Source organism: Phoxinus phoxinus, assembly GCF_949152265.1.
Source record: "Phoxinus phoxinus genome assembly, chromosome: 10".
Classification (NCBI taxonomy): domain Eukaryota; kingdom Metazoa; phylum Chordata; class Actinopteri; order Cypriniformes; family Leuciscidae; genus Phoxinus; species Phoxinus phoxinus.
In genome coordinates, this window is record NC_136885.1 from 19,802,239 (window position 1) to 19,826,338 (window position 24,100).

Here is a 24,100-nt window from a genome sequence, read left to right on the forward strand (position 1 = left end):
AGAGAATTCAAGATAAAATCTGTTTTAGCTCTATAAACGTGTTAAAAGCATTCTACAATCAACTGCAAGTGAACACAATCCTCAGCAAGGTTCCTATAGCTGCATATCAATAAATACGAGTTTATTCTCACAAAGATGAAATAACCAAACCCCACGCCTATCAGATTACATAATGTAATGATCATAGTTAAATGTCATTCAATTACGGAAGCGTGTATCTTTACATGGGTGTCTTTACATGTAGAAATCCCTTGAGGGAGTTAATTTAATGATTAACAAGATCACGCATGATATACTTACCTGACTGTTACAAAAGATAAAAGCCTGTTAAATCTGAACTGTCATCACAGGTAAAGAACAAAAACTGAAACTCCAAAGGGAAACTCAAGATGAATGTTAAGGTGAGAAACAATGTTTAACATACAGTACTCAATTGTTTCAGCCATTTAAACTGTTACCTCAAGGTTACAGCAATTTTAGAACTTTTTGGACACAAAACATGAGACAGTTTGGGATTTGTTGTTGTTGTTTTTTTTGGCAGTATAAACTCTACACAGTTCCAATCAGCAGAAGACAAGCTACAAAGTTCACAAATGCGTACCACAAAATATACAGTAGACCTGGAGGGCATAAGCATACATACAGACAACCATAAAGTAGGACACCTTTTTCGAAACAGCGCTCTTCTTTCTTGCAATGCCAGCTAAATTTGCAAAAAACATTCAGTAGTTAAGACAAGTAGCCTATATCCTCTTCAAGAAAAACTTTTCCTTTTACAATATTCTAAAAAAAATTGGTGTTCAAATATCTTGGTATGCAAATAACTCTAAATCACACATCGCAATGACAGAACATATGAGTACATTTTGCAAAATGATATCAGTAAATGTGAAAAATAGCATTAAGATAAAAAGTACAATAAATTCCATGAGGAGTCTGAGACAGAGGCCTTTAAGAAACTGGCCATCATACTTTTTCCAGTGTTAAAGATGTTCAGAGATGTATTAGCTCATGTTCCATGTGTCTAGTGGAATATTAAAGCATACAGATTCATTAACACTTAACTACATACAACGACTCAGTAGGTAAAGAAAAATAATGTTATATCCAAAGAAAACCCTTTCCCACCCTCCACTAATCTCATTTCTCCTCAGTCCTCTCTTTAACCTCATTCAATTGTACTTAACCTGCTGACAATCTAGAATCACTGTTTTGTTGGTACAGAAAAGCACTGCATGTACGTGCATATGTGTCTATGGCCTTATTGAGAAATTGCGTAGTGTTTGAAAAACTGTCTCTGGGTGTTGCTCTGACATGCAGAAGATCCGACTCAAAAAACAGCAGATTGTGAATCTGTTATTTGAAGCAAATAACAAGGCTCATGGCTTTGTTAAACATTAGGGCCTGGGGGAAAAAATGACAGGGTTTTCCAACAACATAGTGATTCTAGAATGTTCCAGCTGTGCCAACAGTGTGCTATTATTACTGAGAAAGATACAAAATACATATATATGCAAAACACGAAACCCTGGAACATTACATACGAGCTTAAAGAAATCGCTTTTACACTCCATGTTCATATTTTGGTTTAAAAACAAAATGAAAGCTGCAATGATTATCAATGTTGATAAATAACACAAAAGAGTATCACTCTGTAACACCAGTGGAAAAATTATCTGTCCCTTAAGTGTTCCTTACTCTAAGAATGGAAAGGTATAGTTCACCCAAAAATTTAAATTGTCATCATGTACTCCCCCTTATGTCATTGCAAACCTATATTAGAAGATATTGAAAAATAATAATAATTATTATTATTATTCCATTCATACAATGATAATTAGTGAGGTCCAGCGTTGTTAGGACTCCACTAATTATGGAGAGTTGAAACTCTTCTTGAAAAAAAAAATCTTCTTTTGTGTTCCATGGAATACAGACATATACATTTGGAATGACAGAATACGTTTTTGGGTGAACTATGCCTTTAACAATTAAATACAGAGCAACAACATACAGTATAAGTTTTAAAAAAAAAGGCTGAAGGTGTTTAATTTTATATGTTTCTCTAAATGTATAAATAATGTCAACCTAGTGATATTTATAGCGTTGGTAAAAGAAATTGAAGAAAAGTATATTGAGACAGCATGTGCATTTAGATTTGTGCTCATTAAGTAGATATTATCACTTTTTAGCACTTTAATCATTCAAAAAGAAAAGTTCAGGTGAGAATATACTAATGAACGCTTAATCCCACGAGGAGCCATTTAAAAAAAAAAACAGAAGATAGGCCTGACCTGTCCCATTACTAACCCATGTTTAATAATTAAAGAGTTGGGTTAAAGTCTTTGAACATGTCCAAGCTTGTCGAGTTAAATTCAGTGCAGTACAGAGGAAATGAGATGATTGAGTTAGTTCTGTAATTCTGAACCACTTCCACAACTCTCAGACTTGAGCTAAATGGGTCTGTGCATTCAAACAAAATGCTTCGAAAGATTCTCACACACTTTCATTCTTTGTGTCACCTCTGGCTTTTGGTTTTTAAAAGTTTCTCAAAACAGAGGTGTAAGACAATATAGTGTGGAATTTAGGACATGGTCTTAAATATGGGCAAAAACATAAATGTTTGACTATACAAAGGCTGATATGAATAACAGAGTTTGAACATTTCACCAGTGTTAAATGTACAGCCGGACAGTGTATGTAATGGCACATCCATATGCTCCATGCAGATCATGACCAAAACGTATAGTGGTCTGTAGGGTCTACGACTTGGGATAATGGCATGTGTTTAATTCACAATCAAAAACGTACACAGTAAGTGCAGTGTGTAATGCAAAAAGTGACTGTACTGCACTATTCAACAACGTGAAGTAATCAACATAACCAGGGTGCAGCACAGTATGAAGAGCAACATCCAGTGCCCACAGTGACTTTTCTGAATTGTTTTGGGCAAATGAACACTGAGCTGCATTAAGTCACGCTTTATTCTATAGAGTTGTACTGCCCAGTAAATTTCTGATTGGACAAAGATTGCCTTGATTACGCAATCAGGACACAGTAGTGCCAGATTTACATTTATTGCCCCTCCCACTTCTAAACTGAAACCCACCCTCAGTTCAACATCATAGCCCGTCCTACAAACCCCCGTCCTACAAACCCCCTACCACCCCCCAAAACAAAAACCTGTACAGCAAAAACAAATTCATATTCTTTGTCCTCCATCTTCTCTCTTCTCCTCCACATATTCTTTGTCCACCATCTTCTCTCTTCTCCTCCATCAGAGCACTCTTAATTCCATCACGTCATACTCTATGTCTCTGGAGATCTTGTTCTTATTTGTCTCTTATCTTGTTCGTTTTTAACACTGTGGGAAAAAAGGGAAAGGTTGTTAATGAACGTATTGTTACAGGCCATCACTGCCAAAAGTAATACAATCCTTAAAGGTGACATTGATGCAGTAAATTATTAGTCAAATAAATAAAAAAATCATGCTATCAGTTTAGGCTAATATTAATATATTCAAATTGGTATAGTTAATTAAAACTATATATTTTTTATTAATTGATAAAATAAAATATTAGATTTGAATTTTTTTTAACATAAATTAGAAATGTCGGCAACTAGCTGAAAGTTAATTACTAAAACCTATATATATATATATATATAATATATATATATATATACATATATATACACACAGCTCTAAAACAAATCCAGAACCACTGTGCTAAACCTAGTCTTTGACCCCTCACCTGTTATGCATGAGGTTTGTTTAACAGACCGGCCTCTTCATTGCCTTTCTCACTGGACTTCATCTCCACCACTACCATCCCACCTTTCACCTCCTCAGATGCCCTGCAAGGAGGAAGTACAAATAAAGAAGAGATGAGAATGAATATATGGACATGTGGTTTGCAGGTATTGGTTATAATGGTTTACTTACACATCCTTCTTGTCCTTTTTTCCACAGCTCAGCTTCCCCTTCTTACTGAGGAAGAAGAGCAGAGCCACCAGGATGAGAAGCAGCAGAACGCACACCACCACGGCGATCACGACCGCACTCGAACCCCCCTGCTGTTTCTCCGCTGAGAAGAGTTGGTGAGAAGTTGATGGTTAATGGTGAGTTTGAAGAAGTCATACTTATGTGTGGGAGAGGAAGAGGAAGAGGAAGAGGGACACAGAGGGAGAATGGGTGTGTTGAGGAGGGTGGGGAGGAAGTAAACCAGAACAATTACCAATTGTTCTTTTGTCGACAGTGAATGCGAGACCCATAAAGTGATCAGTGATAAATAAGGTCAGAGTTTTGAGAAATTATATACAAACACACACATACAGAAAAGAAGCAGGGGTTATACAGACCTGTTTTAAACATGGGGTTTCCTTCGAGCAGCATTATGGGAAAGAGAAAGTTGAGTACCATTGAATAGCACACGTTAAAAAAAAAAAAAACACTCCAGCACTAACCCACAAACACACACATAACGAGGCCCATCAATGAGATGAAGACGAACACACACACACACTAAAGTGACTGCACAAGCTAAACATTTGGCACGCTCAAGTATGAAAGGAAAGGACATCAGTATTATGCGACAAACACCCCAGACACAGAGCGGAAGGAAAGAGAGGAAGGTAAAATAGAACAGAATCCTTTATTGTCCCAAATAAGGGGAAAGTTAAAGGTGCACCATCAACAAAATAGAGGACAGACATCATACAAAGATCACATACGTAATACAATATACAATATACACAGTGTTTGGAAACAATACATAATATACAGTGTAAAGAGCTGAAGAGTTAGATTATGGAGTATGTACAAGAAAGAGTCCTGAGAGGGAGAGGATGAGCAGAGAGAGCTGGGACAAGTGTCTACCTCGGTTAGCGTCATTGGAATTTGAGCCATTTCCTGGACCTGCACAGATGAAATAAAAGAATGAGGTTTAGAGAACAGCTAACATTTTACACATGCATCTGGGTCTGTTAAAACACAAGGTATGTTCAGAATTGCATACTAAAAACTATTAAAAAAATTATTTGCATTAAGTATTCAGAAGCCTCATGCCCAATTAAATTGCACGGGCTGATAGTTTGAATTGTTTAAATAGAGATATTACATGTCATTTCCATTCATACTTTAAAGTTAAATTGTTGAAATTTCAGAGGTCTACAGAATTCATCTGGATTTGTGATGTAAAAAATATCTGAGTAAATACACTACTGTTCAAAAGTTTGGGATCATTTCTAAAAAAAAACATATAATTTTTTTCTCAAAAATAAAATAATAAGCAATCTCTCTTGAGCATCAAAATCAGCATATTTGAATGATTTCTGAAGGATTATGTGACACTGACGACTGGAGTAATGATGCTTCACAGAAATATTATTAACATTAACAGAAACAGCTATTTTAAATTGTAATAATATTTCACAACATTTCTGTTTTTGCACTAGAATTGTACAGTCTCCAAACTTTTGATAAGTAGTGTACAAAACTGAAATTATTGTGAAGTGTATGAAGGCCATGCAACTCAAGCACATCTGTGCATGACTTGAGATTTGACAGAGCAACATTAATATTCACGAACATGGTCTTTTTATACAGTGATGTTGCCCTTTGCCCAATATCCCACCCTCTAAAAAATATATATCAGTTCAGGATGACCAATAACATTTTAGCACACTGCGTAAGATACGGTATCCCACAATGCACTGTGCACTTGTCCATCACAAGTGTATTAAATGAACTAGATGCAACATCCATGATTTTTTTAGATCTTCTCGACTTAAGCAGACTTACAAAATTCTCACATTCTTACACAAAATTTGATTTAAAAAATGTTCATAACAGAATTCTTATTTAGCTGAGATATCTGGTTGCTACAGGATAAATTAACCAGACAAAAATAAGGTCACGTGACTGTGTCCCAAAGTACTGTCCGAACTAGATAAACTAGATCCTAAACTAGATAAAACTGGAAGTTTCTCTCTGATATTTACCCACTGCAGGATTACGAGTGGGGTTATTTTTAACCCAGTCATTTTTAGAGTGTAGTATTCCAATCTTAACATTGCCTCAGTTTGTATGAGCAGGAAGCACAAACCTGGTTTGATGGACACCTTGATGGACACCTTGACGTTCCTGCTGTTTTTTCCAAGCTTATTGTATGCTTCACACATCACACCATTCGCCAGAACCGCAGCTGTGGCCTCAAGAGTGACCGTGCTGATCACCCTATTCCCCACTACTGTCACTGACTACACACAAACAAACAGATAGATAACATTACAAAATACAATGAATACAGTTTTCTCTGATGTAAAGATCAGGTTCAAACCGAATCTATTAGAAGCACACAAACGCACCTGTTTGCCAGAAGGGTTCCAGATGAATTGTGGAGAAGGATAGCCAAGAGCAGAGCAGTTGAGAGTGACCATCTCTCCCACTTTATCAACCAAACCATTCCCTGAAGCATCAATCTCAGGTACACCTTCAAAATAAAAGCATGTGTTTATTACAAGTCGCAAGTTAAGCCTGCCTTTTAAACCTTCCACATGATCATCCTAACAAATCTACTTTTCATCAAAGACATCCAAATGTTTGGGTGAGGACGCTAAACGTGTCATCTCTTTTAATAGCGCAAAAAAAAGAAAGAAGCTGTTTGGACAGGAGATATCTAGAAACTAAAAAAACTATATCTAGTCTAAATACATAGAATAATGTACATTAATGTGTTTATTCTTTTTGGCAGTTTTTTTAATGATTATGAACACAAATTAGGATACCATGGCAAACCAAATTATATCAAACCGATGAAACCACGAAATCTGGCATGTAGGTTTGTATAAAATTACGACATATTTGGCTGTTATTTTTATTGTACATAAGTAGGATAAAACCACTTGACTGTGATGTTGTTTCTGCAACAGCTTCTTCAGCTCTCTTACACACAAGTGAGCGATTTCAGACACAGCAACGGAGTCGACAACGAGAGTCAATTACTGTGCTGGAGTCGACTCCGACACTAGGGCTATTAAGAGTCAAGGAATCGACTCTTTTGGATTTGACTTCCCAACGCTATCCATATGGCTCTGAAAACAGTGGCTGCATCCTACGCAATAGCCATGACATCAGACATCATATTCCATGTGCTCGAGTAACAGCGAAGAATTTATGGACCACACTGTACATTCCTCACCATCCTTTTCGTGGAAACCAGGAAGGTGTGAACTACATGAATACTATAAATGCCATGAAGGCGTAAAGAACAAAACCAGGAAATCAACTGTAGAATGAAAGTTTTCCTGATTGCACAGATAAGATAGATGGCAGTGGCACCCTGCCTAGTGTTACTGTCACATACTGCAGGATGACAAAGTGTTTAACTCATATATTAAGAGTTTTAATATAGGAATTAGTTAAACAGTAACTGCTCACATTGTTAAGTGGTCTTGGAAATATATCTCCCATTCATTTTCACCACAGGCATTTCAGGAAGTTGCCTTGAACCAAATTAAAGTGCTCTGCCTCTGAGCAAAAGGTCTGAGGATCAGAAAACGGATGAGTTTTTTTTTTTTTTTTTTGTTCTTTTGATGCAGTTTTTTTTTCTTCTATAACAACTCTATGAACTTCCCATGTTATCTAGCTAAGCAAGCTTGGACTCTTTAAACATTCAGGAATTGTTATCAGAATAAACGTATTTACACGAATGCAAATGAGCAGCTTAATTAAAGTCTGGAGTCTAAAGTCTTACACCCTGAGTTGGGGGTGTAAAAATGTTATTTTTATAGCGGAAGCAAATATCTATGGATCATAATTAGCTGTAAATGTGGATGTTGACAGTGCCATTTAGTTTGTAAGCATTTTGTTTACTGCCACAAAAACAGAATCATTTAGCTGGTTTATGAAGAGACAAACATTTCCCATCATCCTTCTTGGCAGCACAAGAATGAAAAAAACACACAGATCAGCATCAATTACACACCTAATGTGCTTTCTTTACTCTTCATTATGGAGCATTAGCGGTAAAAGGCTTTTTGACATTGGGGGGGTAAATATGAAATAACGAAAAATGACTCCAAATCACTTAAGTGCACATCATATTGTAAATGATTTACAAACACGTGAGAACGAACTTGTGAGGACGTGAACGCACGATCTGTTCCCAATACCCATTGACAACTATGAGCCATTGTAGTTTTGTCTTTAAATGTTTCATAATGTTGTTTCATTTCATTTTTGATATGGAGATTTTGAATGGTGTTTTACTTAATATTAAGCTCGACTGGTCAGCCATGACACTGGCCTGACCAACATTTGAATGTTTTTACAATCGCTGCAAGTTACTCTAGATTAAGCAGCATTTTCAAACAAACACGCTTTCCATCTGACATTGAACTCCTACCTGCATCTAAACAATGTTCACACAACGGAAACCAGCTGGTATAACAAGCATACACTGTTTGTTGACAACTCATGTTTTATCTCTTGAATGCAACATGTTTTGTCATTGATGACAGCTTGTATTGACACTTTCCACTGATCAACCACAATAAAGCTGTATGTGTCTGTGTATGCACTTAGTACCTCTGACGTTAAGGGTGACATTGGCTTGTTTTCGGAGACCTGGCACTGAAGGTACAGCTCCGACACATATATACACACCAGCTTGAGCCAGAGTCACTTCCTGGATAGTCAACGCACCCCGGTTCAAAAACATCTTTGAGTCCTATGAAATACAGTGAGATGAAATGAGATGTTGATTCAAATGAGATCTAGTATAACCCACTATTTCTATCAGCCAAAAAGTGTACATCCATATAATATGATAATAATAATAATAATAATTTTTTCAACCTTATGTCATTCCAAACCCACAAGACTTTATTTTGATGGTCCCTTTTACACATTCTGTTGACTACAAGTAACATTGCACCACATGTCTACTGGTACTAACTCTCATGTGTTAGTAGAGCATTAGTAGACTGGTAGGATTAGAGTTAGAATAAGTTGGCATGTACTTGCAAAGTTTCTTATAGTCAGTAGAGTGTCTGTTGGAGGACCAACACAATAAAGTGTTAGCAGATATTAAGCGGACAGTATACTAATACTCTAATGAGAGTGTACAGAATGTACAAAGGGGACCTTGATTCTTCTTTGAAACAAAAATGAAGATACAGAGGTTTCTGTCTCTCCATTGAAAGTCCAGGGGACCAAAATGTAGAAGATTAAAAAATTTCATACAGGTGTCTTAAATTGAATCCATATAAATCGAGCGGTTTAATCCAAGTCTTGTGAAGACATGCAATCGCTTTATATACGACCTTTCATGTTTACTGTGATGCGTATATGTGTTTTTATATGCGAATAAAAGCTTAAAATAAATCTGTTCACTATATAAAGCAAAAGTTTCTCTCCACAAGACTTGGATTAACACCTTGATTAACTTTTTGGATCTTTTATGTTTGGGTTACCTGTACTTTCAATGGAGGGCCAAAAACATCTCAAGTTTCATTAAAACTATTTTAATTTGTGTTTCAAAGATTTACCAAACTCTTAAGGGTTTGGACCAATATGAAGGGTAGCAAATGATCAAAGTGAGGTACTCTAGGAACAACTGGAGAGGGGATGGAAGCTTGTTGAAATTGATACTTGCCTTTTCCCAATGCAGGGTGTGGGCAACAGATGACTTGGTCTTACACTGAAGCTCCACAGCATCTCCTTTAGAAACAATCAAGGGGCCTTCTGGAGTCACTTCCACAGGGTCAATATCTGACAGAGTGACACAAGAATTAATGTAGCTATGAGGTAGGGATGCATAACGATTAATCGCAATTAATCGTTTGCAGAATAAACGTTTTTGTTTACATCATATATGTGTGTGTACTGTGTAAAATAATTATGTATTTATAAATACACACACATGCATGTATATATTTAAAAAATATGTATATGTTTATATACATTTTTATATTTAAATATAATTATATTATATATAATTATAAATACTTAATATATAAATAGATTTCTTTCTGAAAATTATACATGCATGTTTGTATATTTATATATACATAATTATTATACACAGTACACACACATATATGATGTAAACAAAAACTTTTATTCTGCAAACGATTAATTGCGATTAATCGTTATGCATCCCTACTATGAGGTGATGGAAAATTCAACTAAACGTGAACTTAACAATGATCCTTTTTTAAGCCCCACCCTCAAACATTACTGACTAACCCTAACAACTGCCATTTGCCATTTTCTCAGAAAAAGCTTTTGCTCTTTTCTAATGTATCAACATAGAGAGGATCTGGGTGTTTCAGAATCAGAATAGCTCCAAAACATCTGTGCTTGGAAAGTTAAACACTTTTTATCCAAAGATTTGGTAAAAATATATTGTATTGTCATGGATGAAAAAAAAAAAATTAGCAACTGCTGTGTTGATAGCAACTAAAGTGTTCACAGCAGCAGAATGCATGTGTTGTATAAACATTAGGAACAGTTGTGTTCCCTTGTAATCACTTACAAATTATTATCTTTTCAGTTGATGTTGAGAAGCAGTGATGTTATTGTAAACTAAATCTAAAGCTATTCAAAATCATTTTCAATAATTGAAATAAAGCTAAAATAAAATAAATATAAGAGAAACATAAATGTTACTTTGGCAACTAAGTGAATTGAAATAAGTTTAAGTTCAAGTACTAAAATTACTTAAACTAGAACTGAAATCAAATGAAAGCTAAATGGAATTAAATACAAATTGAAAAGCACTTAACAAAATAAAAAAAACTTAAGCTAAAAAAAATAATAATAATAATAAATACTCTAATAGTTGCCTATATAAAAGAAAACAAAAATAACAACAAACATAATGAGAAGCGTTTGCCTTGATTGCCATTTTTAATGAACTTAGTGTGCAATTTTAATACTTCTTTAAAGAGAAACAACAGATAAAATGTCACGATTCATTCCAGAGTCAGACCATGTAAGAATAATATCCAGACAATTTTTAACACATCATGAGCACATTTTACTGATATCACACTATTCTTGGAAATCTCTTTTTTACTGTTCTGTAAATCTTGTCTGAATTAGCGATGGTAATGAAGAATGTTTAACAAAGAATCAGTTATGCGTGTCATTTAATAACTTGCCCACATTTGTATTTATTGTAGAGTTTGGAATTGATACTTACAGTGCACGCTTAAGCGTAGAGTTTTGGTAAGTTCAACCCCTCCTAAGGCATCAAAGTCCTGAGCTTCACACGTATAGGTTCCATTATCTTTTCGAGTGACACTCTTCATATGTAATGTGCCTTTCTGTCCGCTCAGTAGTAAGTCCTTACAAGTGAGAGTAAATACGGGAGTGAAAATAATATATTGGATCATTTGGTTGTGATTTAGCATATTACATGGCCTCTCACCTCTTTAGTAAATTCAAACTCTGGCTGAGGGTTTCCATCGGTCTCACACACCATCTCCACATCATCCCCTTCTTTGATTGGCCCCTGATTCTTCACTTTGAAGTAAACATTTTCTGTCGAATCTGATTGGAGGAGAGCACAGGATGAGGAGTTTGAAATGCATAGTTGACGCATGAGGCACGGGTTACTGTTTCTTTGTAAGTGTGAGTGTGTGTGTGTGTGTGTGTGTGTGTGTCACTCACAGAGCAATGAGAGGTTGAATTTATCAGAGTTCTCGTGTAGGGTTTTGTTTTCTGGCATGAGGTACTCCACCGTGCAGTGGAAGACTGATTTAGCATCGGCTTTAACCGGCTGCATGTACAGCGTGCTGGTGATGGTGTACAGGCCAGAGGCTTCCTTCACCAAACTAGGTATCATATATGTTTCTGGAAAAAAAAGAGGAACAAGATAAAATTTACAGTAAGAGATCTAAAAGTGTGAGAGGAGTAGCAGAATCCTAATTTAAAAAATACATTATATATGCATATATTCTAAAAGGTATTTAATATAATATATATTACTGCTTACAAGTTTAGGGTCGTCATTTTTTAAAAATGTTTTGGAAAGAAGTCTCCTATGCTCACCAAGGCTAACATTTATTTGATTTGATGAAAATTGATAAATAATATTACTATTTAAAATATCTGTTTTCTATTTTAAAATGTAATTTTCAGCATCATCCAGTCATCAGTTAAAATGATCCTTCAGAAATCATTCTAATATGCTGATTTGGAGCTCAATAATTTTTTTAAATTTTCAACAGAATCATTTTTTGTTACAACGTAATTGTTTTTGCTGTCATTTTTGATCAATTTAACGCATTTTTGCTGGATAAAATTATTTAAAAAAAATAAAAAAAATGACCCCAAACTTTTGAACGGTAGTGTTTATAAGTCCCCCATTTAAATCCCAAATGTTTGGACCCCACTAAGATTCCAGTAATACTGCAATGGACGGGAAAGAGAATTTAAAGAGCTGACTTATTCTGACCACTTTTCAGATTCAGCACTTACTTTCGTATAGACTCTTTTCATCAGGCAGCGGATTGTCGTCTTTAAACCAGATAATACGAGGCTGAGGGTAAGCATTCCTGCTGGTGCACTTGCCCACCTAAACAAACATACCACACAGAAATTTAACATGCTAGATGCTGTTATATGATTTTTTAAAAGCTTTTCATTAAGTCATTGTAAGGCTGCACAAATTAAATATACATTTCAAGACTCATAGCTATCATATATAGCTAAAAACATCTACACGAGATTCACCTCAGAGGAGGAAGTAGTGTCATGACTGACAGTGATGGCCTGATTATTGTCTGTTATCATCGGCTTCTCTGGAGCAACTGTGGGAGGAAAAGGGAAGATAATTTTCATTAATAACTTAAATCAAGTCTGAGATATGGTTTCCTAAACCAATTACATGCAAATGGCCACTGCAATTGGCCATATAAATACCAACACATAGAGGGGGAACTCAATGAAAGAATCATGACAGCTCTTTAAAATGTGTGCTAAACCATATATACCCAGGAAGCCCATTTATAATTTTTTTCTTCAACTTTTTATTATTATTTTAATGAATAATTGCTGCCATGATCAAAAGAAATATACACAAACATCTCTTTTAAATAAAATTCAGTTAACCACCTGCTTTATATGGGGCGGTAATACCGCGACGTTAAATGTGGCAGTCAAATTGTGCTGAGTTTTGTGAATATGGCACAATATAACGAGCCTAATTTGCATGCAAATGCACGATTGTGTCGAAAAGAATGACATTCACTCAGTTTAAAATGGTTTTGCCAGGTATATCTGGATTGGAGCTAGTAGGTGAATAAGAATCAGGTTTTTTGCACTGAAATAACTTGTGCAGAAATTTTTGTGAATTTGCTGCTTAATTTTGCACATGGAAACATGAAAAATCAGCTAAATATGTTAAAAAGCAAACATTAAGATGCATTAACACAACACTTCCAGCTCCATTTCCAAATCACGCTGCAGCCACTCCCCTACACACCAATTCACACGCAAGGTCACCATATCACTGCTCCCAGCTGTCATCTGGTTCAAAAATAAACGGAATCATTTTTAATAACATTAACAGTCCTGCCATTCTTCCCAGAGCACTTAGTTTCGGTCGGTCTCTCAGTCATCAAAGCATCGCACTCATGTCTTAATCTTTCTCAAAAATATTTTAAAAAGACACTTAAAATAAAGACCCAGCACAGAGAACATGTGTGAGTTTGCATGGAGATAGATGTCTCTTTCTCTCTCTACATAAGGACACGTCCCTCTGGTGCAGCCATTAGCCATGAAGCAGGCAGCAGCGTTCGTCTCCTGGGAGGAGATGTCATTGTTTTCCAGTCCCACTGCTCTCATTCACAATTATTACAGCCATTACTGCCTCTCTCGCTCCATGCAGTCTGGGACAGAAAATGAACAAAGAGTCTGTTCTGCTGTTTTCTCTGATCTGTACACACACACTATACTACGCAGCCTACGCCCTCCTACACACAAACAATTGTCTAGTTTTTTATAAAGTGACCCTATCACACACAGCTGAGGGAGGGTCTCTAAAGAAATAATGAATTGCTGAGCAGGGGGCAGAAAGTTCAATACCATCTAATGCAGGCCAATTAGAGACGCAAAATAATAATAATCAAAAATCTATAAACCGTGATAAATTAAATATACCATAAATTGTAATAAATATGCCATATACCCTGACTGAGGTCTATAATATATAATATACATACTGTACAGTGTTACACCACCTTTTACAGTAAACTATAAAGTTCAACTAAAGAATAAAAAGTTCATTCTATGGAATGGGTGCCATCTCATCGCTAATAGCGATATATAAATGTATGTTTAAAAGTAACCATTTCTTACGCACTTTTGTCTTTTTTTCAGTATAATATCTATTCATTAATTTGAGAACATTTATTTGTAAATCATATTAATAATATATATTAACAATTCAATCTTTTTGTATTTTGTTTTTCAGAAACCGTGGAATCCATTCAGAATTCTTTTAAGAATAGAAAGTTCAAAATAGCAGCATTCGTTTGAAATTGAATATTTGTGTTAACATTTGAATGCATCTTTGTTGAATAAAAGTATTAAAAACTTTTGAATAGTAGCGTATTAAACATAATTTTTTCTTGTTTCAAGTCAATGCGTCTTATTCTTTTACAGGAAAACGAGACAATCTTTTTTACTGTGATTTTTACAGTTGTCAAATTCTGACAGTTGCAGTTCTGACAAAAAAAGTCTGTTTATTCTAACTTCTATTTTAGTTTATGTATTATTTGGCACACAAGAAACATGATTATAATATCTAGACTAGCTCTACATCTTACATTTGTGCTAGTCAGCCCATCATGAAGACTCTACTGAAAACACACACTTCATCCCATCACTGATTAGATGTTCCTCCCTTAATTGTGTTTTCTCAGTATAAGATCTCCCAGCATTTCTGGAATCAGTGAGGCAACGACTAGCCGCTCTGCTTTTAGGTCAGTGGTCATTAACACAGTGCTCAATGCACATAGAGCTCTTTGACTCTCATAATTCTTAAAATGACATCCATCAAACATGACAAGTGCAATCACTCTATTAATCAATAGTGTCAAATGCAATCTGTACGGCCATAATTGACCCCGGGCAACTCAAAACAACACCCGGGACTAATGAATAGGGGTAAAAATGGCTGGCCATATGTCCCATTGAGTTTATGAAAATTGTGAGAGGAGTGGACACAAGCGTTTAAACCAAGTAGGCTAAGCTAATAAAGACGGAAGAAATACGACATGCATTCGTTTTCAGTCAGACTTACAGAAAACCTTGATATGGGTCTTAGCTTCAGACGTCCCCAAAGGCCCTGCGGTCACTTGGCAGAAGAAGCTTCTCTCATCCTCCACCATGACTGGGGAGATGGAGAGGGACAAGTCCTCTCCCATGGTTAAGCGTTCTGTCAACGGTGTGCCAGCATCAACACCAAAATCTTGCGAAGACTTGTAAGCGATTTGCTTTCTTGCACCTGCGACTTCCTGAGGATGATGGAAACACAAATTCATCAATGCAGTACAGCATTAGGTCATTAGTCTTTAACTACTATGTACTTACATCAAAAAAGAAATAATTGTTCAATGTACTTACTTATTGTTTGTATGTTGTATAGCAAATTACTTTAGTTGTTGAGGTGGGTTAAGGGGTAAGGTTAAGGACGGATTTGGTGGTATGGTTAGGTTTAAGGGTGGAGTAAGGTGTAAGGAAAGGGTCAACAGTGTAATTTTTTAAAATAAAAAAACAAAAACAAAAAAATTATTACAGCTGAAATGAGTTATTGTGCAAGTACAATGTATGTGCACAGTAAGTGCATTGTATCAAATGATTTATTTAAATGTTAGTACATAGTAGTTAAAGATACTTAATATAAAGTGGGACCCAGCATTTTACATGATCTGTATATAAAATAAGAAAAGCAAAACAAGTGAGAGATTAAATGAAAAAAGTGATAAGTCATTCATGTACTCACAATGAACCACTGGACCACAACATTAGAGGTGGGCTTAGAGATTTTGTAGCTGCAGGGCATTTTGGCGGCCTCTCCTTTAATCACTTCCAACTTTGGGGTCACAGTGACTTCTACAGAAGCCAAACATACTGCAAAGAGAAGGAAAAAGAGACCAAAAATTACTTGTGTGATAGCAATGATGTCAGTTTTAATTGAGAATTGGAATTGTTTTGGCGGGAAGGATCGAGGGCTGGATGGGCGGCAGTGAACAACACTCATAATGATTTGCCAGACGGCTTTTCACTGCAGCAGTCTCGGAGTCACACGCAGTGAGAAATGATCCACACGCTGTGAGACTGAAACAGCCATTGTGTTCCCGCTGCCTAAAAACATGAAGCCCAGCTGCACAGAAGCAGGTGCAAGAGAGAGCGAGAAAAAAGCAGGCCGATAACCCTCTACTCTCGTGAAATCGGGTAGTAGGAGTCCACAGTAGGGCTGGGCGATATATTTTATAATCCATAATATATTTGCAATGATTTTGAAGGCAATATAAAACTAAGCAACATCATGAATATTTAAAATGTTTGATGCGTTTTTAATTTCTCCATTAAGTTTCCTTTAAAAAAAAAAAACTTGTTTTTGTTATGCAGCTTGAGATGGCTGTGAAAGATAATTTAAACGTGATACTTTTAATTCAATAGCTTCAACAGCAAAAATGGTGTAGAAATTTTATACATTTTTTGTGAATCTTTTCACGTTTTAAATTATGAATCTGACAGCTGTTTTTTGTTATATAAGCACATATCCAATAAATCCATTTAAATATCTTAATCTTATACAATTTCAGATTGTTTATTGTTTCACAGCTGTTCAAAAGATTGGGGTTTGGTTTACAAGTTTAAAAAAAAAATCTAAGCAAGGCTGCATTTATTGGTACAATATATTTTATTTTATTTATTACTCTCAATTAATTATAAATATTAATATTGTTAAATAATATTAAAATAACTGTTTTCTATTTGAATATATTTAAAAAATGTAATTTATTCCTGTAATGGCAAAGCTGAATTTTCAGCATCATTACTTCAGTCTTGACATGATCCTTAAGAAATCATTCTAATATTCTCATTTACTGCTCAAGAAACATTTATTTTTTATCAATGTTGAAAACAGGTGTGCTGCTTAATATTAAGACTTTTGATCAAATTAATGCTTCCTTGATGAATGCATTTCTTTAAAACAAAAACAAAAAAATCATATTGACACCAACATTTTAAACAGTATAGGCTATTGGTGCATATCTGGACCTATATTTAATATTTCTATGTAATCATTTTCCTATAAAAGACAAAAAACTGTAGAATAGATAACTAGATTTTTCAAAACACAGAAGAGTAATTTTGTGTATATGTAAAATGGCCATGGAGTTGCCTTGTTTAGAAATAAGTCAGGAGTAGTGTGGCATCCAGACAGACAATAATCTCTTCTAAGATCCTCCCTCTTCCCTAGATCCCTCTGGCTGATAGACACACACATAAACACACCCACCAGCAGATTCTCATGACTCCCACCCGGAGCACAGAACCCAAACAAACAGCTCATGACCACTCTTATACTGTACACGCTGTCTGAGGGGTTATAACCAGTTCAGAAGAGAGCAACTTCACATACTGAGCTCTACAGAAACAGTGAAACAAAGAGAGGCTGTACTTTCCCTTTAAAACTAAATCAGCACAACACATGAACCAAAGCACAGCAGTCAGGTCCAGAAGTATATTCGCTACAAGCTTGTAGTAGCTATTTGCGTCAATAATGTTAAGAGTGCCTTACAAGTGTAAGTGTGTGTGTGTGTGTGTGTGTGTGTGTGTGTGTGTGTGTGTGTGTGTGTGTGTGTGTGTGTGTGTGTGTGTGTGTGTGTGTGTCATTCCTCTTGTGATTGACAGAACGCTTCACAGATCTCAGTATATTATAGTGGGGTCAAAGGTCTCTCTGTCTCCCATACAATGTTTTCCTCTGTAGTAATATGACATTTAAAAATAATACTGTTTATCCTTTTTCAACTGTCTCCCTTGATTTGACTCCCTCCTACATCTCCATCACTTACTATCTGACCCTGTCCCAAACGCCAGCCTTTGCAGTGGTGATGTAGTTGATCACCGACTGTTTTGTAATATCCACTGAGAGTAAAGAGTGATCAAAGAGTGAGAGCAAAGGTCATCGCAAGGTCACAAGTGCACATTAAATAACCGTTCACACCAAAGACGATAACTACAATAATACTATACATTTAATCGTTATTATTCTTTGAGGATATGGAAGTTCGCATCAACAATATAACGATCATCGGAATCACTTTCACAATGATTTTTACCAGCTGAAAGGTAAAACATTGGCAGCCAATCAGAATCCATTCTGCTTTAAAGAGGTTGAGCATTTAAAGCAGCAGACGACCCATGGAAGGGTTGGTAGGAATGCTTTGGAAACCTGTGTTTTCATTCTTCAAAACATATCTTTTTGGTTGTCCTAACTTTTTTAATATCTTATTCTTTTTCTTTTTTTTTTACACAGAAGAAAGAAAGTCATACAGGTTTGGAATGACATGAAGCCGAATAAAAATGTGAAAATGTTTTATGTGAACTATCCCTTTAATATGTCTGTCTGATCAATACTACTTCTTTTCTGCCTAGGGGAGCAGCTGGACAGACAGAGGGGCAATTAAGGGGCAATTAGTGCCTCCTCTGTTCAATCTCCCCCTCAGCAGGGGCGGGATGGGGCGCGGTCAAGGGCACGTGCGGGTGGGTGCGAGTCAGAGCAAGTGGTAAAGATAATCGGATTTAAAGAAAGAAAGACCGCATGCGTGATCAGCGGCGAAAGCAGCAGATGGACAGGAGACTTTCTGACTGTGAGCAGCAGACACATCGACAGACACTCACACTGAGAGGAGACCGCACGTACACACACACACACACACACACCCTCACATTCAGTATTTATGAAGCGCATCAGGTCGGCACACTGCATTCTGAAAACTCAAGGCAGTTTTGAGACAGATGGATCATTTCAGTACTGGCAATTGCTGAGTTACAGACAGAAACGAACCAGTCAACTTCAGAGAGACGGAGAGCTGCCACTGTAAAAGACTTCTGTTATACCCCTGAAGTTCTACCCCAAAGTTTTAGCTGAATACTATCCCTCACACACACACACACACACACACACACACAGTGGGAGAACAGACGCCGCAGTGATAAGAGCCAGCTGCCTCTCCACTTCAACCTCCAATGTCTGTCTTTTAATTTTTTTGTAGGCCTACCTCTTTTTACTAATCTTATATCTCTTAAATAACAGTTATTGTCCACGAATTTGATTGGCTCAGTGAGCTAATAAACAGTTCAACAGCACTGACTTTTCACTGCTCAGTCTGCTTGTCTGTGTTTGCACGTTCCAGACAAGACTGTCAGTGTGTATAATAGTGGTGGTTATTTTTCAGTTACTGTTCGTACTCTTCACTACGCATTGCTTATAAAACTCACTGAATCATTTATTCAAACTATTGATTCATTCAGGAACGAAAGAAGTGACTTATGAGTGAATCATTGAATCATTCAGTCAATCGTATTATTTAAATTCACCATGAAATCGAAATCGACTATTCTTATTTGCTGTTACAGTGTTTATCATAAATGATTAATCCACGCACATCATTATTTTCTAAATTAACATGCCCTCTAATCTTCAATGTAAGACATTAACATCCCTCCCCCTCAATCGCAATTTATTTTTCGTGCCGCTTCAAAATAATATTATTTGTGTATTATGTATTAAATATTCTTTCATAATATATATTTAAGACAGAGGCTATTAACATTGTAAATTGTGATGTTTCTACCAAGTGTACAAAAGCAACAAATATCATCTCAAGTGCAAATGGCAATAGATGCCATTCACAAAAAGAGCAGATTTGAGCACTATAAAGTACGATAAATTATGTAAGTAACAGTGGGCAGACTCAGTGCCATTTTTAATCTAACAATGTGCCCTCCCCTCTATTTTATAACCTCCTTTTGTAATGTTCTGGCTGGTGCCAACACATGCACACACATAGGGACTGATGTATTATACAAATGAATGATGTGTGTACAGTACTTTTCCACCGGGTGGACATACTGTACACTTTTGCAGGCCCGCATACACATATGGTTTGATATGTGGAAAGGTGATCGCTCCCTCATGGCCAACAGCTTCAAATGTAAACTCAATTTTCCATTAACACCCTGTCAAGGGTACATCATCTGTCTCTTCACTGAGGGCTCAGGCAACAGGAGCAGTAACTGCATATGTTTCAATTGGTGCTCACATGTTTGAGTCCGGCTTGCAACAGTTCCTAAAATGGCCTTAGGTCAAAAAACATCTCACTCCTTAAAGCTAATTGTTGTTCACTGAAAAACTGAAACTGAATTATCAATCGACTTAGTAGTGTGTTTGGATGCTGCACACAGAGGTTATAAACTGTGAGAGAGATTAGTGTCTCATGAGAGTGCATTTGAGATGTGGTGTGTGTTTGTGGTGAGACAAAACCAACGACCTTCTAAGGAGCCCTGTGGCTGATCTTAGTGACCGTAAAAGGTAATTTTAACCATTGCTGCCCACAAAAAAATAAAAATAATAATATGATCATCTAACAGTGCTCTAAAAGTATCTTCACTCTCATTTCTATATCTGCTTGGCCACTTTCAGTTGACTTTTATTATCAAAATAAAACTTGACCTTTCACGCTTTTCATTCTATTCTGACTACCTTTATTATATTCAGTCTGGAAATAAACTCCTGAAGCAAATCCTGTTCAGAACAGACTGAATGGATGGCAATGTCTGTCTAACTGCATGTGACAGTGGGTGAGCACAGCTGAAAGGTTTCATTTATTCAGAAGGTTCTGTATGAAAACTGTGCATCTGACACAACCAGCGAACACAGCTGAAATCAATCTCTGGGGGCAACTCGTTTTTCTTTTTCTGGTGAACATAGGATAAATTCACTTGAGAAACTGCATGAGAGATTATCATAGACTTTTCATAGAAAACTAATTTATTATGATTTAAACGTTTTTTATTTTTCTCAGACCACTGGACAACAGTTTTGCTTGTTGTTGGTTTTTCTTGTTCAAAATGTACTGAGATTTATGCTTTTAAATTCTCAAATAAGTTCTGGTCTAACTTGAAACTTCAGTAATAATTGCTTTTAGGCCTAAAAGCAGAAGTATACTTTAACGCATGTAGAATTTTAATTAACTTTAACCTATGTATAACTTTTTTTTAGACCCTCAAATAAAGATTCTGCATACTAACCCAAGCAAACAGATTCTTATATTTAAATGATCTAAACAGAAATGTATTCAGACACAAACAACATGAATATTCATGAGAAAATATCCACCCACACATGTGTACAGTACACAAACAGAAAAAGTGTTAACCTTGCTGATTTTTTATGGAGAGCTGTAATTTTCGGCGATTATGTTGTGCTGAACATGATTGCTATGGCAACGGGGTATCAGAACTGCCGATGGGGAAACAGCAGTGAGTGGGAAGGGAAAGTAGTGCTGCCTCAATGTCAGTAGTTACAGCTGGATGACATTCACTACTGCCGATGCTGACAGCAGATCCTTTTGACACACAAAGTTATTGTATGCATTCATAAGACTTAGAATATAGTGTACAAGCCATATGGACTACTTTTTGGCAGATTTATTCAACTAAAAATATGACATTGTTTTTGTTAATTGAAAAAAGCTGATTAAAGTAAACTATAACTAATTGATGGGGGGTGGGGGGGGGACTTCCACTTATAAATGCCTTGGCAACTAACTAAAATAAATAAGTTAAAGTTCTAAAATGAAAAAAACTGATATAGAGTTAAAAACTTAAACTAAAATTGAATTGAAAACTGAAAGTAAAATAAACCCTTATTCAAAATATGAATAAACAACAGTACATAAATAATACTAAAATAGCATTGCTTTGATGCTTTTCTTTTTGCGGTAATTACTTTAACTATACAGAAGAGTGGCCAGGAGTTCCTTCAAGAATTCAAGAAACCATGCAGGTTTAAAACAACGACAGCATGCAGACTAAAGACTCACAAAACCCCAGGAAAAAAGCTAATCACAAACACTAAGAAAACAGCTGCTTAAGAACAGGAAGAGGGTGTACATTTAGAACTTCCTTCCTGACATCTTCAAACAAGCTGCCAAATACAAAACGAGTAAACTGTAGATAAAGAGAGAGAGTGTGTGTGTGCGTGTGTGCGTGTGTGTGTGTGCGTGCGCGCGCGCGCGCGTGTGTGTGTGTGTGTGTGTGTGTGTGTAATGGATGTGGAGGGTGGAGAGGGGCATGATGGGTCCATGTAAGGCCTGACATCAGTCATCACTGCCATGATGAGACAAGAACAGGTGCAAGAGCACCAACAGCAGCTGCTGGCTCTCTCGTTGACTTTGACACACACACTGGCACACAAACCCTCAGTCACAAGGCAAAGAGAAGAGATCAGGGTGAGCAGAAACAGACAGACACGTCCTGGAGCAGGAGAGAGAGAGAGAAATAAGTGGGAGAAAGAATGAGAAGTGAAACTGGGGATGATGAGTTATAATAAGATAAATGTAGCAGGAAATTGCCAAAAGCAAAAAGACAGAATGGAAAATTGTACAACTAAACTTTGTTTAGTCCATGGGTTGATCAACACTTAGCCAGACATTTCTCCTACAGTCACCTATTACACCAACAAACTGAGACAAACTGAAACCGTGTGAATTGAGTCACCCTAGTCAGAACCTCTGAGCATTTGTTTAGCATTTCGGTACGTTTTGGAAAGTGCATGTGTGAGCCAGTCATTAAACGAAGACATTCCTCATGATCAATACACTTTACTTAACTTAATTGATCATTCCTGTTTGAGTTAAGCACATGACTGCCATAAACCAGAAAGTGGTCACATCTGAAATCTTTCCCTGGTTAGACTGCACTTATACTTTCACTGACATAAGACTAAGGCTTGAATATTTACTTTAAGCGTTTAGGCTTAACTGACTGAGATTTACAGACTGTCTGTGTGTGTGGTCAGAGTCTTCTAAAACAGGACATCAAAAGAGCATGGGAATTTATCTTTTGGCTCCTGCCGAGCGCTACATTCCCATGCCTCATGCATCTCTCTGTTTTCCTTTTGGGACCGTGGACCTGTGACAAATGACGCTATAGTATATATTTACAGTCATGCTGTTATGATTGCATGCTATTGGTTGTTAAACATTCAGCCATTCTTTGCATCATTCACTAGCCTTACACACTTCTCTGCACTTTAGTGACTCTGGTACACAAATCTCAGCGGTCTCCTACCTTCCCTGTTCCTCTTTCTCACCTTCGCACCATTATTATTATCAGCAGTTATTATGTAACAATATGTGTTATTATGTATAATAATAAGTTGTTATGTGCAGATTCAAAATGACAAGATTTCCTATAGGCTGGAATACACCACACAACAGTTTTTCTACAGTTTTTTGCTCCAATTTGAGTCGGCGCTAGTTGTCAGAGCTAGTCAACAGATTTTCAGCAGTCAAGAGTTTCAAAAATTTGACAAAAAAAGTGCATTTATAATGAGCACAGACTCTTTGATTCCATTCATTCGCAGGACATATACATGTTTGATATTTTGATCCGAAACACATTGCTCTTTTTTTGTACTGTAGCGATCGGAAAAACAGTTTTAATACTCTTTTATTAACGTGAGCACCTGTGTGGCCGATGCTCTTGCCTCACACAGTCAAGCGAACCTTAAACTTCTGGAACTCCTTTTTCCCCCAGACCCCGTCCACACATAACTGCGCACACACACCTTAAAGCCCCGCGCAACCAGAACACATAACACATGAAAGAAAATACATGCACCTAGATCGCACCTGATGTAGAACATAAACTGTCTTTAGACTTGCTACACTACAATAAAAGGAAGCACATTAGAAAAGTAAAAATTTCATATTGACTAAGTCAACCAAAATTGTTATTTTTCAGGCCCTCTCTCTCTCTCTCTCTCTCTCTCTTTCTTGATAATATAGT

At 36.4% G+C, this 24,100-nt stretch overlaps 1 protein-coding gene across 1 annotated transcript in view; it reads right to left on the minus strand.

The window, feature by feature from the left end:
• Positions 1–508: 508 nt before the first annotated feature.
• Positions 509–24,100, minus strand: part of bcam (basal cell adhesion molecule (Lutheran blood group)) — a 49,880-nt gene continuing 26,288 nt past the window's right edge. Inside the window, exons 2-16 of the mRNA XM_079626955.1 lie at positions 16,014–16,141; positions 15,312–15,525; positions 12,740–12,816; positions 12,485–12,581; positions 11,675–11,857; positions 11,433–11,554; positions 11,205–11,349; positions 9,654–9,769; positions 8,585–8,726; positions 6,364–6,488; positions 6,102–6,255; positions 4,874–4,912; positions 3,941–4,082; positions 3,750–3,852; positions 509–3,361 (exon numbers count right to left, since the gene is read on the minus strand). Coding sequence (XP_079483081.1) covers positions 3,753–3,852; positions 3,941–4,082; positions 4,874–4,912; positions 6,102–6,255; positions 6,364–6,488; positions 8,585–8,726; positions 9,654–9,769; positions 11,205–11,349; positions 11,433–11,554; positions 11,675–11,857; positions 12,485–12,581; positions 12,740–12,816; positions 15,312–15,525; positions 16,014–16,141 — 1,784 coding nt within the window. The 3' untranslated portion in view covers positions 509–3,361; positions 3,750–3,752. The remainder of the gene's footprint in view (positions 3,362–3,749; positions 3,853–3,940; positions 4,083–4,873; positions 4,913–6,101; positions 6,256–6,363; positions 6,489–8,584; positions 8,727–9,653; positions 9,770–11,204; positions 11,350–11,432; positions 11,555–11,674; positions 11,858–12,484; positions 12,582–12,739; positions 12,817–15,311; positions 15,526–16,013; positions 16,142–24,100) is intronic.